Source organism: Crocuta crocuta, unplaced genomic scaffold (genome assembly GCF_008692635.1).
Source record: "Crocuta crocuta isolate KB4526 unplaced genomic scaffold, BGI_CrCroc_1.0 scaffold3, whole genome shotgun sequence".
NCBI lineage: Eukaryota > Metazoa > Chordata > Mammalia > Carnivora > Hyaenidae > Crocuta > Crocuta crocuta.
This window is the reverse complement of record NW_027529934.1, coordinates 9,395,375-9,414,272: the sequence shown is the minus strand read 5'-3', so window position 1 is coordinate 9,414,272 and position 18,898 is coordinate 9,395,375. Positions and strand designations below refer to the sequence as shown.

Sequence of the window (18,898 nt, the reverse complement as noted above, 5' to 3'; positions counted from 1 at the left end):
TAAAATACTTTTTAAAAAAAAGAACCATATAAAATTGCCAATATTCAACTGCTTTTAACTTATAGATATGGCAATGTCATATGGTTCAACCTAATGGAAGATTACACATGGTGTTACGAGAGAAGTACAAAGTGTGTTGGAGCTCCAGAAAGGGATAATTTATCACCTTTTGGGAAACTGGAGTGGATTCATGGGAGAGTGGCATGCGAATGGGAATTTGAGTGACGGCTGGGATTTAAAGAGAAGAATGTTTGGGGAAAGGAAGACATTTCCAAAGAGGCAACAGTGGGGAAAAAAGACTCTACATCAGGGAAGTACCCTCATTAGGTTAAAGTGAGGAGCGTGTCAAGGTGAGACACAGGAAGTAACACTAGAGAGGGAGGCAGGAACTGGACCTTAAAGGCCCTCAAATCCGATGTGACCAGTGCTCTAAAATTCTGTGAGCTTGGGGCGCCTGGGTGGCTCAGTCAGTTAAGCGTCCGACTTTGGCTCAGGTCATGATCTCACGGTTCGTGGGTTCGAGCCCCGCGTCGGGTTCTATGCTAACAGCTAGCTCAGAGCCTAGAGCCTGCTTCAGATTCTGTGTCTCCTTCTCTCTCTGACCCTCCCCTGCTCACTCTCTCTCTCTCTCTGTCAGAAATTTTAAAAAAACATTAAAACAATTTTTTTAAATAATAAAATAAAATTCTGTGAGTTCCCTACAGAGGTCAAGAGCAAATATTTGGCAAGAGTATGGACCCAAATTTAAATGAATAATGAATGAATGAATGAATGATTTGTGGTAAGCGAAGAACTACAAGAGGTCAACAGAAACACAGTTCCTTATTGCCAATTCGGTCCATTGTTGGAATCACAGCACTTTTCATCTTGAAGACCATTCAGTCTAACTCCCTCAAAATTTCTGGGTGACTAGCAACAGGACTGGAAATACTCAAGCAAAATAAAGGCAAAAGGCTGCCTGGCCTTCTGCCAGTTTCTACGATAATCTAATTCACCAGGGCAAAATCTCCAAAAAAGATTTCGGTTCAGTAACTCCTAAATATTGTGCTTTTTGGACTCTTTCCTAAAAATGATGCCATCTAAAGTCTACAAGTTTCAGAAACAAATGTTTGGTGGCTTTTGTGGGCAATTGTTTTTAAAACATCAAGCATGTCTAAGGTATAATTTTAAAGAATCTGGCTCTAGGAGAGAAAGCTGAAGCATTAGTCACATGTTTTACATTTCTTACTCTTGCCTGCCAGATTTTTTTTTAATTAAGAAAGGAAAAATGGGTCAGCCCAAAAGAATTTTTACAACTTTCAGAATAAATACAAGGCCCATGCAACCCCATAAACTTCATTTCTGGAGCCTTTACCCCTCCTCTCTCTGTGGCTTTCAGGGTCCTTTATTTAGAACCCAGTCATGGGCAGAGCCCTGGTAAGTGCCCCTACATCTTGTTTTCTCTCAGGAAGGAAGGGGACCGATGTGGTCCTAGAGTACAGTCTCTTCTGAGTTCAACAGGACGTGGTGGGTGGAAGATCTAAGGGTCAAAAAGAACCTTGGCCAACCCAGCTTGGCTCCAAGGTCATTAAGAAACCACCCTGCTTCTTAGAAAGTATCCCCACCCACGAGACAACTTTGAAGAAGTCCCAAGAAGAAACTAATCAGACAAAGTCACTCAAGGCTCAAGGAGCACTGAGATGCTGGACACACAGGTCCAGACCTCAGACGGCGAGCCTCAGCTAGCCTCAGTTCAGCCTTTCCGCTGGGATGGTCCTAAGTAGCTACTGCTTCTAGGCTGAGCATCAATGCTCAGGTTTGCTTTCATGCAGGGTCTGGTTTGGCTGAAAAGTTCCAGAAGAGCTTCTGCCAACCAGACCGAAAATCGATACAGCGTCCCTGGGACTAACTTGTCCTTGTACAGAGCACGCCAGGCTGCACAGTAACGCTCTAAATTAAGCTAGACCACCCTACGACATTGGTTTTCAACCTTTTTAATGATCATTCATAGCAAAAAGATACATTTTACACGTGACACAGGACGCACATGTATTAAAAACAAAAAGTTTCATGCTAATGCCATTCTCATATTTTCTTTTCTGTCCTATTCCAGTTTTAAAATACCAGTTTTGGACCCACTGAATTGATTTCAGAACCCACTAATAAACTACATCCTGCCTTTTTAAATGTAAGGCCTTAGAACAACTGACCAATAGAAATAGAATACCAGTCACAACATGTAATTTTAAATTTGCTAGTAGCCGCATTTTAAAAACGTAAAAAGCGGCAGATGAAATTAATTTTAATATATTTCATTTAACGTGTTATATCAAAATATTATCATTTCAGCATGTGATCCCTGCAGAAACTCACCGAGCTATTTTACATGATGGCCTTCATTCTAAGTCTTCAAAATCTGGTATGCGTTTTACATGTACAGAACATTTCAATGCGGACGAGCCGCGTGTCCAATGTTCAATAGGCACGTGTGGCTAGTGGCTACCTCGCTGAATAGTGCAGCCCTGGAGAGTTGTGGTCCCCGGCACGCCAGCACAGAACACACAACGGTGTCAAGCAGAAGAAAGGGGTGCGTGCGGTCCACTCCCCACATGCCAGCTCGCTCCGCTATCAGGCTCCCTGTGAAAGCTCCAGAGCCCTGACACAGGACAGGAGATTTCACAAGGAAAAAGAACAGAAATGAAGCCTATTAACCAATAATAAGGACTATCACCATGAAACTCTTCCAACACAAAGTCCACATGCATTCTTTTGTCTGTGACATCAGAAATACAACAAATGTCACCAAAGATGTAAACTAGAAAGTAACTTCCGGAGAATTTGTTCTGAAAAATGTATCTTGCTGACTAAAAAACTGAATAAATAGCATGATGGCAACTATGTGGGTGGACACTGGAGGATAAAAGCAAAAGCATAAACAACTGTGTGAGAGCAGGAGGGTTATGACTTTTTCTCTTTGAAAAAAAATACATATTATAGTGTATCACTTTTTTTTTTTATTTGTTTTACAAATAGTTTATTGTCAAGTTGGTTTCCATATAACAAACAGTGCTTATCCCCACTTGTGGGGATAGTGTATCACTTTTTTAAGAATAACTTTATGGGGCACCTGGGTGGTTCAGTCCATTAAGCGTCCGACTTCGGCTCAGGTCATGATCTTGTGGTTTGTGGATTCAAGCCCCGTGTCGGGCTCTGTGCTGACAGCCAGAGCCTGGAGCCTGCTTCAGATGCTGTGTCTCCCTCTCTCTCTCTGCTCCCCCTCCCCCCGCCGCTCTCAGTCTCTCTCTCTCTCTCTCTCTCAAAAATGAATAAATGTTAAAAAAAATTTTTTTACAGAATAACTAAGAATTACTTTAAAAGTTGCTTGCTTCGGGGTGTGTGGGTGGCTTATTCAGTTAAGTGTCTGACTCTTGATTTTGACTCAGGTCATGATCTCAGGGTTCATGAGATTGAGCCCCTCATTGGACTTCACACTGACAATGCTGACAGAGCTTGGGATTCTCCCTCTCCCTCTCTGCCGCTCTCCCCTGCTTACACTCTCTCTCCTAAATAATAATAAACTTTAACAAAAAAATAAAAATAAAAGGTGCTTCCTTCTGTCCGAAACAAACATATACGCCACCAAATCCCTATGCAAAGGAAAAGGTAAAGAAAGCACACTCCATCAAAAGGCAAGAAGGGTCAGAAGCAGTCAGAAAACTTGATCTTGCCAGAAGCCAATGACATTGGGACAGTCTGAATGAAAACACCTAACAACAGCTACAATTCTGAAAACTTTCAGCATAGGCTTTGCATTCCGCTTGAAGAAGAAATATAGGAGTTAAGAATGCAAGACCACAGGGAAGGGGAAAGTTGGAGAGGGTAAAAGAGAGCAAAGGAAGTTGAGTCTTACATGTGAAAATGGAGAAGTATACAGATAATATGTTTATATAATAACATACAATTTATGTCACATATTTTTAAGTCGCTTTTGCCAGTGAATCCTGGTAAGGAGAGCACACCCTGGCACAGTGCCCTGCACAAGCCTGCCACAAAAATCTCGGCGAGACCTCATCACCACGTGCATAACCTTGGTGCTTGTGTGCATGGAGGGTATCAGACCCTTTTACAGAAGTGTGTTGCACAGAGCACAGCCAAATTGGCTTGATACTGGGTCAATGCAAGCTTGAAGCAAATTGGAACCAACAGATTAAGACATAAGATATCTGAAAACCCCATGTAAAATAACTTTGGAATTCAAAGCAGAAATTGGGTTCCCTAAAGTCTATCTTCGACCCATGACTCAAAACTGTATGTCACCACAAAGCTCATGGATTAAAACTCTAAATACCACGTCATTCCATCTGTAGAGGTCACCATTACAGTTAAGTTTCGTAAGATCATGAAATGTGTAGTCAAGAAATGATAATAAGGGCCGCCTAGGTGGCTCAGTCGGTTAAGCATCTGACTCTTGATTTCAGTTCAGGTCATGATCTCACAGTTCATGAGAAGGAGCCCCACATAGGGCTCTGTGATAATAGTGGGGGGACTGCTTGGGATTCTCTCTCTCCCTCTCTCTGTCTGCCCCCCACCCCTGCCCCCACTCAGCGCTCATGTTCTTTCTCTCTCTTTCTATCTCTCTTTTCCACTCCCTCTCTTCCTCTTTTCCTCTCTCCCTCTCTCTCTGTGTCTCTGCCCCTCTCCTGCTTGCTCTCTCTCTCAAAATAAATAAACTTAAAAAATAACAAAAATGAGCCAAAAGCAGCACCTTCCTTTTTCATTGTGTCATTAGTTGAAGTTTAAAATAAGCATTGAATCTGGCTTATTCTATATTTTCCTTTTTGTTTCAGAAAATGGGATTCACAACATTCCCAAATAGCAAAAAAAGAAAAAAGAAAATATCATAAAGATACACATTTTATAACAGAGATAAGGTCAAACATTTTTTGAGATGCTTACTGGGTACTGAGTGTGTCTCAGACATAGTCCCAGGTGATGAGAATACAAAGATGGATTAAATATGGTCCCCACCCCTGAAGTGCACAAATGAACAGGGCAAAGGGGGAAAAAAGAATAAAATAAAAGGCTACGTTGTGTTAAGTGCTGTAATAGAGCTTTTGGTAAAGCGCTAAGGAGACCCAGATGAAAGAAAGGGTAATTATTCCAGAAAAGGGATCAGGAAGGGTAGAAGAGTAAAGACGATATTTGAGCTGGGACTTGAAAGGTAAGCAGGAGTTCATCAGTCAATCAAGGAACAGAAAAGCTCTTCAGGCTGATAGTGGCATAAGCAGTGACTGGAGGAAGGCAGGGCTGCACATAGACGTGGCCGTCACTGTTGACAATGAAATCCATAACTCTGGATTCTCAAGTCAGAACAGGGCTAGTTCATCTCTTGAGACCTAACCGCATAGGGAGCCAGAGGGACAGAAGGAAGGAAACCTTTAAACCTCCATCAACCCTGTTGCTGTAACTCTCAGCAAAACAAGGAGTTCGGGTTATGGTTTGGGGCTGAAATCAGAGCTGCTGCCCAGCGTCACGTTTTGGCCCAGCCATCCGACGTTGCACCAGCCTTTATCCCCTAGGCAGACACTCACTGGTGGACTGTCTAGTCGATACATAGAAAGTCATTTTTGTAAAGAATATCACAATCCTCCAACACTAATCAAAGAATGTTCGTGAAGAAACATTTTAATCAACTTCAGCTCTTTAAGAAACATTTCTGTGGGAGCAAAATGGCAGCAGGTCCCTGTGCGATGCCCGGAGCAGCAAGTTGGATGGAAGCTGCTTCCTGGGGCTCAGCTGATCAGAGTCACTGCTTCGCACATAGAAGAACGTTAAACATGTACCTTGAGTCAGTGCACAAGAGTCCCATCTCCTGTAGCACGACACACAGAGTCAGCAGATGCAGAGAGAATTCAGTGTTTATCAGTAACGCTTAACGTGAACAAGTTACTTGTTCAGCATCTTCATACAAGAGATTTAACTTTCATTTACAGCTCTGAGTACAAGGGTCAGTTAGCCCATAAGTCAGCTGAGAATGTGTGCCAGTAACACGGAAGGGATGCTGGGGTTCAAGAACCCTGAGAGAGGAGGAAAGGATCTTCAGATGCTCAGGGGGATCCCTATATGAATACAAGGAAGGTCAGGTTCGTGGGCAAGCAGCCAAAGACCCTGGAGGCTATTTTTAATCCAGAAGAAGGACAGGAAGGACAGGAACAACAAAAAAGGAACTCACACAGGAGAAATGGAAAGCAAGAAGGAAGCAACTTGAAAACGGCAAATGGAAAGGCAGTGAGAAAAAAAAGATCTTAAAACTAAAATTGTATTCCTAACAGGGAAGCCAGGAACGCTGTAGGAAGAGGCTGCAAGAGAGGAAAAACCACAGAAAGCCACAATAGTACTAGTCAAAGAAAGGATTTTAAATGCCTACAGCTTATGAGGGTCAGAATGGGTCGGCTGGTAACATTCTTGCCTCTGGCATGAGGTCATGAGTTCAAGTCCCACATCAGTATTTGGCCTCAAATCAAGCTTTGATTTTGCAGCAGCTCTGGAAGGCTGGAAGCACTTTCCATTCCTTGGTGCATTAACTTTACCACCCTTCCCTGCACCAAATTAAAAGTACCAGAAAGAAAGGAAGAATCAAAACCAATAGCCATTGCCTAAAAAAACAAAAATTGAAAAATCATCCTGGAGACAATAAGAAGGAGAATGAAGAAAGTTTTCATATGTAAAATATTCACTGCATTTATTTAGACTTCTGTGAATACAGGTATTTTCTTCCCCACATCCAATCTATAGAGAGAAGGCTTGTCTGCACTTTCAATGCACGTAGAATACTGGTAGTAACAACAGTAGTGGCAAAGGAAATGCTACTCCTGGCTGAACACGAAGATATCTTTAAAGTAAATAGCAAATAGGATGAAAAAAGTGTAGAAAAGATTCTCTCTGGGATGGAGAAGAAAGAGAAGACTAAGGAACAAACCATGTGTCCATCAAACACTTAGGTGGTGAGGAAAGAGAGAAAAAAGAAATGACTTTAAGTTAAATAATGGCAATACGACTATCCTTATATTAGTATAGTAATTTGTGTATTAAAAAGTACTTTTATAGGGGAGCTTGGGGGGCTCGATCCGTTAAGTGTCTGACTTTGGCTCGGGTCATGATCTCATGGTCCCGATGCAGGGCTCTCTGCAGTCAGCACGGACGCCATTTCAGATCTTCTGTCCCCCTCTCTCCCTGCCCCTTCCCTGCTCTCTCTCTCTCAAAAATAAATAAGTAAACATTTAAAAATTATATTTAAAAAGAAAGCACTCTTATATACATTAACTCATATGATCCTCACAACATCCCCAGGCAGAAGGGAAAGCAGGTATTTTCCCCATTTCACAGATGAGGAAATGAAGATTTACAAAGCCACATTACTGCCTCAGGAGCAATCCAGGTCATTTCTAGTTTGGGGCCCAAGCACTACATCTGCTAATCAATGTGTGTCATTGACTTATTTGCACTTACCAGGCTTAGTCCAAACGGTGCAAACACAATTTGCTAACATCCTAAAAGTATGCCTAACCAGGGATGATTAGCATAATGCTTACCAACACAGAAAAGTGGTTTCCTACCCTCCTATTTTTTGGTCAGAAATATCAAATATAATTGTTAGGTGGTAAAATACTTTTTAAAGCATGAAAAAAAGCACACCAATCAATTAACCATCTAGGAAAACCGAAGCAATTTTACATGTGAAAAACTGGAGCCTAAACAATAATTGTCCCTCATGGTACAAGTAGNGTGTATCCTAGTCACCATGCCAAGCACCTTACATACGTAACTCATTCACTAATCACAGTAACCCCGTCAGGAAGGAAGGTAGTGCTGGTGTTCTTCCAACAGGTGAGCAAGTCAGATGTAAAGAGGGTTAGTAACTCCACAGCTCAAGCCCACACAGCTTGATGTTGCAGGGGCGAGTTTGAATTCAGGTCTGCCTGGTTCCGGAGCACAGGTGCGCTCCCACTTGCTCGCTCTCTCTCTCTCTCCCTCAACTGAAGTATAGCTGACATACAATACTATGTTAGTTTCAGGTGTGCAACATCATGATTTGACAAGTACATAGACTATGAAATGCTCACCATTATAAGCGTAGTTACCATCTGTCACCCATACAAAGTTTTTACAGTAGTATTAACTAGTGGCCCTTCACCGGTGCTCTGGGACCTCCCTCCACCAAAGCTCCTGCTGAAAATATCTGCAGAGAGGAAGAGCAACCAGAAGGTGCTGCTCCTGCCAAGGCTCCAACTGAGGAGAAAGAACCATAGGCAAATACCCCATCCAGGCCTTGACAGTTCGGGGCCATATTAAAGCTTGGTTAAGTCATGGGTGCCTGGGTGGCTCAGTTGGCTAAGTGTCCAACTTCAGCTCTGGTCATGATCTCATGGTTTGTGAGTTTGTGAGTTTGAGCCCCACCTTGGGTGAGCTCAAGCCCCACTTCCGGCAAAAACCATGAGCCCCACTTTGGGTGAGCCCTGCTTCTCTCTCTCTCTCTTTCCCTGCCTCATGGGATTCTCTCTGCCCCTTGCTCACTTGCACCCTCTCTCTCTGTTAAAAAAAAAAAAAGCCACTTGGTTAAGTCGTTTTTAAAATAGATACGCTCATTGTGTTGTGTCATGGGGGAGGGGGAAGGCTCAACATGTGGGTAGAAAATAGCAAATGTCTTCCGTGTGCTTCACAAACTAACCAAATGCTTCCGGCTTCCTGAATTTTCTATTTAGGAGTATCAGTTATCTCAAGGAACAATTTCAAGTGTTGCAGTCTTAATTGGAAGAGTCACGAGTACTAAAGTATTTTCAGCTAATATCTAATCCAGTTTCAATGATTTGTACTTAAATCCATTAAATGATCTTTTGTTAGATAAAAATTGCCCACATAGCCTAGCTTCGTCACCAGCAGCGACAGAAGTTACTGGCATGGCGAGGGTACATAAGTAGGGAAGAGTGGGGACAGGAGGGCTCCGGGGAGCCCCAGTTGATATTACTGAGCAAAGACATCCTACTTTTAGCAAGAAACTTTTGTCTTTGGTCTTCCAGTTTTCTTTAGAATTATGAAACTGGAAAGACTCGGCCTTGGCTTCACTTTTACAAAAGAGGAGAATGGATATTGAAATCAGCAGGAAACGGAATCAAGGAAAAAGTTGACTTGCCCAGTTCTCTGCGGAAAGGAGCAAACAAACAAAATGCCTGGGAAGGTTTACGTGGGACAAGATTAACGGTGTGGAAACAAACTCCGGTGAACGGACCACAGATGGGCACACGCGATGAAATGCTAGAAAACGTAGGGTAAGGAGTCTGTGAGGACGAAAATACATGGAAACCACCGACACCGCAGCCTCCCACCCCCTTAGAAGTCATGCCCTGCAGGACAGAAAGGAGAAGACGGCTTTGGGGAACCCCAACCACGGGGACACAATCTGCAGCCACATCAGCGGAAAGGAACAGGTATTCCTCCAACGTTAAGCCAAAAGGACCGGTGGCGAATGATTCACAAGTCAGTTCCCAAGACTGACTGAGCCTTCTCCCAGGTGGTGTCTTCTACCTCATGCCGTCAGCTTGGCTTCCTTTACTCCCTCCCTCCCTCCCTCCCTCTGTTTTTACTCTTTGTAAACCAAAGACAGTTCCTGGGGTGCCTGGGTGGCTTAGTCAGTTAAGCCTCCGACTTTCACTTAGGTCATGATCTCACGGTTTGTGGGTTCGAGCCCCGCGTCGGGCTCTTGTGCTGACTGCCAGCTCAGAGCCTGGAGCCTATTTCGGAGTCTGTGACTCCCTCTCTCTCTGACCCTCCCCTGCTCATGCTGTCTTTCTCTCTCTATCCTAGAAATTTAAAAAATATATATATTTAAAAAAAAAAAGACAGTTCCTAAATAGTACAAGTTAATCAGAAAAATGACACAACTGAGGGGAAAACAAGCAAAACCATGACAAAGTCAGGCTTTGAATAATGAGATAAAAGAGGCCTTCGAAGATGCGGGAGATCTTAATAAATAAAATGTGAAAAGACATTTCAATTTAGGCCCTGTGTATGTGAGAGAGAGAGAGAGAGAGAGAGAGAGGTTGAGACTGTGGCAGTGGTAAACTAGGGAAACATTAGCTCTTACCAACTTTTTTCTTTTACATGAGTGGAATCAGCAGTGAGATGAGCCTCCAGGAACGGTGATGCCAGCACCCGGGACAAACTGTGCCAAAGAGGGGTTAAAGCAGGGAGCAGCGAGGGGGGAAAGACCAAGACATCCAACCATAAAATTTCTTGTGTCTCTAACATGACAATTATAAGTTTTAACTGTTGTTTTCTAAAATATAGCTCTGTAATCATAGGCCTGTGGGTTCCATATTTATTCTCTCTCTGTGGCCTACAGATATAATTTGTTTAGTTTGTAGGGAAACAGAAGACTTACAGAGAGAGAGAGAGAAACCACCAGCTCTTCAGAATTCTCTGGAATCTGAGCACCAAGCTCAGCCTGCTGCCTTGCCCACAGTGAGCCTCGAGGTGATTGCGTCCCTGGACGGACACGTCAGGCACACGGTCGGGTGGTCTGCAGGGCCTCTCTGACAGGAAGGAAGGCATCTGCTAGCAGATACGCAGAGGAAGCCTGACTTGAAGCCCCCAGCACATTTCACCCAGTGAGCAGAGGCTGGTGCGGAGCCCAGAAAGCCCAGTGTTTGATAAGCCCTCTGAAGCCTGGGTGCCTAAGAGCCACGCCTGTCAGGCCTCCCATCCCCCACCCCCAGCCTCCTCCTTCCCAGACTNAGTCAGGCTCCTTTCCGGCGCATTCACCCCTCAGCTGTCCGTCATCTTGCTCAACTGTAGATGTGGCCCTGCCACTCTAAGGCCCTTCAGTGACTGTCTGCCACTCAGGGTGGAGCAAACTCCACAGCACAGCACACCAGGCTCTCAGCGATGTGGCTGAGCCCTTCCCTCCGGCCTCCTTTCCTGTCACCTTCCTCTTCCCCATGCTGAGCCTCACACAGTGGTCTCCCCTCCGGCCTCCATGCTTTCCTCCACCCTGTGCTCCTGACTGGAATGCCTGTCTCCAGCACCTACTCAGCTATTAACTCTCCACCAAAGGGCCCTCTCTTCCATGCAGCCTTCCTGGAGCCGCCCCCCCACCCCCACCTGCCACCTGATTTATGTGCTCCCCTCTGGGATTCCCCTAACACACAGATCTCTCCCACGGTACAGATCTAACTTACGTCAATATGGTGTAATCAGATTAAGTTTCTGCCTTCCCTACTACCTGTAAGTTCTTTCAGAGCAAGTCTGGATTCCCAAGACTTAACATGGCATTTGGCATAATGTAGGTTTCCAGTGGGGGNAAAACGAGTGCTATTGAAGGCTAGGTTCGCTGACCCAAACACAGAGGACAGAATCATACAAACAAACATGCAACAACGCCAGTGAGGAAGTTCGTGCTGGATGTGTTTATTAGCAGAGGACCCAGAAACTGTCAGAAACTCCAGACTCCATATCAGCTCTGGAGATACCCACACCCATCGACAACCCAGACTTGAACTAGCTGAGCTTTTCCAATGGAATGAGGCAACAGTTGGTATTCCTGCCACCCACCCCTGCCATTTAACCAATTCTTTCCTTGCTCTGTTTGCAGAAATCTTCTCTTTTCCCATATCTTCCTCCATTTAACCAATACTTTCCTTGCATTGTTTACGGAAACCTTTTATTTTTCCCCATATCATGATATGATATCATGGTATCCCATAGTATAACGTGGTAGACATGCTAATGTCTTGCTATGGCATATTTTAACATAAAATGTGTAAGACAATCACCATGAGATTCTAATTATTTAGACGGCGGAGGTGTGGAACGAACGTATGCCATGGACAAAGGAAACTAAAATAAAACGGGGCAGAGACACATTTCAGCGAAGCACTGAAGGAGAAAAGCACAGTATTTGCCATATTGCTCTCCCTTTCCTTCTAAATTTAAAACTTCAAGAAACTTTCTCTTTATAATTGCACAGAAATAAGAATAAAATATGTTCATAATATTGACTTCACAGAATGTATACTTTAAGTATAAGGAGTTAATGCCCCTCTTATATTTACACTACTATGTGTTTGCCATGGGTAGACACACATTTAGGACTCGGCCGAGTGTCACCCAAATTGTTGAACTAACTACATATTCTTAATTACAGGCTAAATAGCCCCTGCGCAGATCCCAAGAGATTTGTAAAGCAGTGAAAGGATCCCGCACAATATCTCAGGCAACTGAAATAGACTGTATTTTCTTGGTCCGTGTAGGCTGCCGTATTAGTGGATTGTTTTAGAAACGTGTTCCCCGGGGTCAAATTGAAAAAGAGGAGTTGGTTCATTTACAGATGGCTGCTAAATTTTGAAATTTACTTCGAAAGCCTAAATTCAACATTCCGCTAGACAAGAAGAATGCAGCCCACGAGCCTGTTTTCCTAGATGGAAACATGGATGACCAACTGTAAACCAAGCGCTCCTCGAGGGCTTATCTCCTTACAGTTCTAAAGTCCCGCCCCTGAGCTTCCCAACCACACACAGTTGTAATGCTTGCCAAAGCTTTTTAACTCATGCATCGCCTTTCTTTCTTCAACATTCAGCAGTAAGACAAGTGCAGCGGGGTCTACTGCTTTTAAAAGGCACTGGGGAACGGTCTAGTTAATTCACTACTGTGGGGTTTTTTTCTTAAAATGAATAATCACTACCTTTGTTTGTGCCCTGCTTTGTTCCAGAAAGAATGCTAAGAGAGCTATAATCATCACCTAATTGATTTTTCTCGCTCCCACATGCCCCTCCTCTTCTTTATAAGCTAACATCTTCGTGCTCATTGCATTTTAAATAAGGAGCAACCCATACATTCATATTTATCAAGACAATATTAGTCTCCCAAAAGGGATGAAGCTTGATCCATTCATTCAACAAACATTTGTTGAGTTTCTGCCAACTAGATGGCCACAGTTCACACTTGGCCAACCTTTTTGTCTAGTGGGAGAGTCAAGCAAATAAACAGACAATTACAACAGAGTGAGGTGATTGCATGACAGAGAATTCGAGAATGCTCAGGAACATGCAGAAGGAGTGTCTCCTCTAGGCGTGGGAGATCAAAGAAGCTGCCCATAAGTGAAGTTAGCTGGAAACTTGAGGAACTATTGGAAGGCAACATGGAGAGCAACACCACCAAACCACCGGGTAGAGTTAAGCCAAACAGTGGATCCAAGCGAGGGTCAACTTCTCGATCCAGATGTGACGAGTGCTTATCTTGCCACTGACCCATATGACCCACAGACAGGCCACAGTTCATCCTAAACACTAGGTTCTATAGCAGATTTCTGGTTCCCTTTATTTCTAAATATATTCTGCTTTCTCCTGTCTTAATTTGTTATCTTTGCCAGCCTCCCAGAGAGCAAGCATTTTAACTCAACCCAACAAGGGCCTCTGTGGGAGACAGGGTGATAAATGCAGGACATAATGAAGGGAGGAACTGGGGCCCCACCACAAGGACCACATAACCACAGATGCATAAAACTGAGAATAGCCATGTGACCACCCACTGACTATTCCACACCCCACAAACCTTGCTGAGGTGACCAGCCACTACCAATCCTGCTTATGAAACAAATATCCCCACTCTGAATTTATCTTAGTCCTGGTGCATTTTTCTATACCTTATACCTGTCATTTTGTGAGGACAGCAGACTGAGCTCCTGACACTAAGCTCCCTTCCCTAACAGTGGAATCCTTATCCTCTGTCCATCTGAGTACTCTTCCTAAATTGGTACATTTCTTGCTTCCAGAGAATACTGATGTTTCCTCCAATCATTTCTACATATCACTGTCCATATAAAACCACAACACTGAGGCCAAAGAAAAATAACCAGTTTTTGCAGCCCCTCTGGAAAACAGTGTGGAAGTTCCTCAAAAAATTAACAACAGAACTCCCCTAGGACCCAGCAATAGCACTGCTAGGAATTTACCCAAGGGATACAGGAGTGCTGATGCATAGCGGCACATGGACCCCAATGTTCATAGCAGCACTCTCAACAACAGCCAAAACATGGAAAGAACCTAAGTGTCCATCAACGGACAAATGGATCAAGAAGATGTGGTTTATCTATACAATGGATACTACATGGCAATGAGAAACAATGAAATCTGGCCATGTGTAGCAACATGGATGGAACTTGAGGGTGTTCTGCTAAGCAAAATAAGTCAGGCAGAGAAAGACAGATACCATATGTTTTCACTTATAGGTGGATTAGGAGAAACTTAATGGAGGATCATGGGGGAAGAGAAGGGGAAAAATAGTTGGGGAGAGGGAGGGAGGCAAACCATGAGAGACTCTTGAATACTGAGAACAAACTGAGGGCTAATGGGGTTGGGGGAGAAGGGAAGGGGGAGATGGGCATGGAGAAGGGCACTTGTTGGGATGAGCACTGGGTGTTATACGGAAACCAACTTGACAATAAACTATGAAAGAAAAATTTTTAAACAGTAGAAAAAAAAAGAAAAATTACCAGTTTTGACCATTTGCTCTTCCAAAAACTACTGAACATTCTACAAGCTAATTGAATGGTTGGATGAAATGACTTTTTAATGTCCCTTCCAATCCTGAGGTTTTATGATTCTATGACATAATTGGAGCCATTTCTCCTTGAGGGCTACAGCTAGGAAAAGTTATTATTCTAGGCTAAGAAGTTATTATAAAGGGAAAATGGGGTCAGTATTTCAATAATATTTGGTTTTCCAATATAACTTCACTGTCAAGAGGCAAAGCTGCAGCCACATGTAAACCTGGCATATTCTGTTGTATATTTTACAACCAAAGGCAGAGGGTTTTACATCAAAAGGTCAACAAAACACAAAATTTAACAAACAAACCAAAAAAGAATGTTCTAAATGTTTTGGGTGGTACGATACTTCCCATCTAAGGATGTGTCATTATTTTTGCTATCCTTTCCAAACTGAATCTTAATTATGTTTTGCAATCTAAGTACTAGAAAATACAAAAATTGTGCTTAGTCTTTTAGGATTTTAAAATATGTTTTACAGACCTGTAATGAGAGCTATGCCCACCCACGTGTGCTACGTAATCTCATTAATACCTTTGGTGCACCATACTCTATCCATCCAAAATGGAGAGTTTATCAATCGGATGCATAACCTCACAACAAATATCTCAAAAAAATTATCATTTAGAATGTAAAGAAGAGAAAGTCGCATCACTCAAGTCCTGCACCACGGGAAGGATCTAGGCAAAAAGTACACCATAAGCATCTTTGGTCTTCTGAGCCAATGTTCTCTTCCACTATTATGGAAATGGCTTGAAAGTTCCAGGCAGCTCCTGGCAGCAAGGGATTAACCAACTGGGTTCGAATCCAACCTCTACGACTTCCTAGCTATGTGACCCAAAAAGCAATTTAACCTCTCTAGGCATTAGTTTCCTGATGTGGGGGGAAGAAAAGATGTCACCACACCACCTTCCTCATACGATTATTGACATACTTCAGTAATACCCTCACCTCAATCTCTAGTTCACTCTAAAACTGGTTGCTTTGGAGAATTTTGGAAGGGCTCCTGGAATGTAGGCAAACAAATATGGAGAAGCCACTCAGTCCTAAAAAGAAGGGTTTTGTAATTACTATGGCTCAGTTGGTTGAGTCGCATTTAATTAAGTCTGGAATTCCAAGGACAAAAACAGAGCTTCCCAACAGGACACCTAAGACAAGGAATCACGTGGGATCAGAGTTGGAAAGTTCCCAAGCATATGCTCTTGAGGTCTGGGAGGGTAGCCACGAACCACACTTTGTTGCAATGGAGGGGAAGGCACAGATTCTTCTATCAATTCTAAGAAATCTTTTCACATTGTCTTCCCTCTCAATGTTTCAGCTCTCCTGCTAAATCCAGGGTGAACCAACTCTGAACTCTGGATCCACGTGAGCACACTGAGAGCAGGGAGAGAAGAGGAGCCCAGCAACAGAAAGTCAGTGAGAATCACTTCATAACTATGAACATCTCAGCGAACCATACTCTGCGTTTGGAGCCAACAGAGTTAACCCCTCCGTTCCCCCGTGACTTAGTCATTCATTGCCGCTCTGTTTGGCTGAAAACTAAAACTGTCACCCAAGCAACACTGGTCTCCTTAGAGAGAGAGGAACAACCCAGCATCAGGAAATGTAATGACCCTTTGAAAGGCAGCTGGTTTAGAACTTGTGGATCACTTTGAAATACCCAGACAAGCCACGCCACATCAATACCACATTTAAATATAATGCGTGCACACGAGCCCCCAAACCAAAGCAGTGACTTGCCAGGACTCCGGTTCTGCTTTCCCCATCAGGTCCGCTGGGGAGGCACCTGATGCTTTTGAAAGTCATATTCCGAGTAAGGTTCCTGCTGGATAAGTTAAGACCTCCGGGCTTCAAAGGAAAGATTCCTCCCTTTCCAGGCCACACCCGCAGATGTGACTAACAGTCCGCTGTTCTACTGGGAGGTACCTCGGCCCCAAGTCCAGAGCAGGAAAGGCCTGAGTTGAGGCAGCTGGGGAAGCCCAGAGCAATGAACGCCTGCGCCAGCAGACCAGTGGACCCCGAGCGGAGCAGAACACGGCCCCTGGCCATCCTGCCTTAAACTCAGGGAGTTCTAAGTTAACATGTCGCCTCTGGTCTCAACGTGAGGGCCTGGGCACTTCTGTTTCCTGTCCTCCTTCACATTCCGCCTTTGAATGCGGCTCAAACACTGAATTCTGTGAAACCCAAAGCCAGTGGAGATCGGATGCAAGTGCCCAATCTTCATTGCTCTCAAGCCCATCCCCCGTGAAGCCTGCGTGCTGTTAGCACTAGGCCAGGTGAGGCCACACTTCCTCCCCTCTCCCCAGCCTACACGGATCTTGTTTCTCAAGGCTTTTTGTATCACCTCTCACTGCTCTCTCTGAGGATTACTTCTAGCTCCAGATCAAGAATTCCTTCAACCTTCCACATGTTGATATCTGCCCCGAGTCGTGATCCTTTTCGCCAAGCTTTCCATTTCTCACTGGGATGTGCTAAAGGAGCCATTAGGTGCGAACAGATAACTCACATGATCTCAACCAAGATTTTAGAAGCTTGGCGGAAAAAAGTCCTCGTTTGTGGAAGCAGTGACTCTCCAAAGACCCAGCACTCTGTGCACGCTGCAAACGAAGTCGTGGACACTATGTGTGCATTGGTCTCCTGCGGGCCGCGGAAAGGAGCTAACAACGAGAGATCTACCACCTCCCCCGGCAGGCGGCAGATCTGGAACGGTCTGTCCCCTGAGCATCCTGGATACGTAGCAGAGGTCCAGGAGGAGGAGAGGGGCTTCCAGCATCCGCCGGAGGAGGACGGCGAGAGAAAAAGGTGCCATCTGGGCAAAACTGCTTCTGGCTCTCGCCTCACAGAGCGCTGCTTTCTGGTCCTTGTCACTGCGTGTCACTTTCTGCCACGCCACCCCCACTCTATTCACCAAAAGCCTCAAGATTTCTAAGAGGCTCTGAATTATTGACAAATCTAGGGAAGATGCTTTGGAAAACATTAAGTACAAAAACAGACCTGAACAGCTAGTGCAAACAGTCGGTTCATTGGCAGTTTCCTTTTTAAGGCCAAGAGAAAAGAAGAAGGGGGTAAAAAATAAAAGCCTGCCTCTGCTAAATAATAATGATATTCACAGAACAAGAAACTCTGCGGCGCCAAAGTTCACAGCGTCTCCAGCTGTACTCACCCCTAGCCATCTTGCTCCTTTATTGGCAGCCTGTTGAATCTGGACTCTTTTGAGGGTGACATGGTAAACAGCTCCTTCCTCTACCTCTTCACCCCAGTCCTGAATCGAGCTCTGCCAGGGGATGGGATAAAGAGAAAGAAAAAGAATATTTTTTTTTTCCTCTCTGCTAACCACAATCTATCCCAGCTGCTTTCCTGCTTACACCAGCACTTGGGGCACAAGATGGGCTGTTCAAAATAAATATTACAATCAGAGCAATACAAGACACATTGCGATAGAGGGAATGCTGAAATTTTCTTGGACCCCAGCCCTTTCCTGTGGTATCAAGATCCCCGGACTTTTCCATGTAGTTATTTTTCCTACACTCACTCACATAGCTTAGGGGGTTTCTGAAGTCTTTTTTTTTTTTTCCTCCTTTACAACACTGTGATTTAATCCTGATTACCGCCTCCTCCACCCCCCACTTGAGTGAAAGGAAAAATAATTCGTTGGTACTAAGTCTGTACTACTTTTATAAGTGGCTCGGTTATTTGAGCACACTACATTTTAAACTCAGGCACAAACAAGTGTCTGAGATGCCAAGAGCCCGGACTCCTTTTGGAAGTGAAATGCTTCCCGTGTCTTGTTCTCCTCTTGCTGTGCTGGGACCAAAAAGTTAGCGGGGTCGGGGGTAAAAAGTGTTTATTTCCGGAAACTAATCTGGCAAGTGCAGAAAAAGCAACACATCATCATGCAGCCGCAAGGACGGGGCGCGCGTCGACCCCTGGACTTCCACGTCCCCAGCGACAGCCCGAGTTGTGTTAAAGAGCCGCCGGGGCGCGGGAGCGCTCCCGGGCTCACCCCGGCGAACAGTCCTCTGTCCTTAAAAGTTTCCCCTTCCCGACCAACATCTGCCCAGGACACACCAGAGGCAACAGCCGAGCGAGTAGGTGCCGCGCGGAGAGGAAAGCGTACAAAGCGGAGCGAGGCAGCCTGGGCTCCCAAGCAGGGGGTCGGATGGCCCCGTCCGCTCCGAGGGAGTCCAGAACACGCCCCGAGAAAGCGGCAGAAGGTTCCCCACCAGAGAAGCCTCGGGAGAAGGCAGAGCTCTCGTTACCATTTTAGCTTGCCAAAGCAATTTCATTCTCAGTTTTCTCTTCGGTCCGCGGCCGCGGCAT

The 18,898-nt window shown here is 44.5% G+C and overlaps 1 protein-coding gene across 3 annotated transcripts in view; it reads right to left on the bottom strand.

Moving 5' to 3' along the window:
* Nucleotides 1-18,898, bottom strand: part of RGL1 (ral guanine nucleotide dissociation stimulator like 1) — a 163,529-nt gene that overhangs the window by 109,174 nt on the left and 35,457 nt on the right. Inside the window, exons 1-2 of one of the 3 annotated variants that reach the window (XM_077763257.1) lie at nt 18,838-18,892; nt 17,742-17,852 (exon numbers count right to left, since the gene is read on the bottom strand). The exons of 1 other annotated variant lie outside the window; for it this stretch is intronic. In XM_077763257.1, the coding sequence (XP_077619383.1) occupies nt 17,742-17,852; nt 18,838-18,864 (138 nt within the window). In that variant the 5' untranslated portion in view covers nt 18,865-18,892. Of the gene's footprint in view, nt 1-17,741; nt 17,853-18,837; nt 18,893-18,898 lie in introns of those variants that run through there. One more of the 3 variants, XM_077763256.1, reaches the window with a different exon arrangement.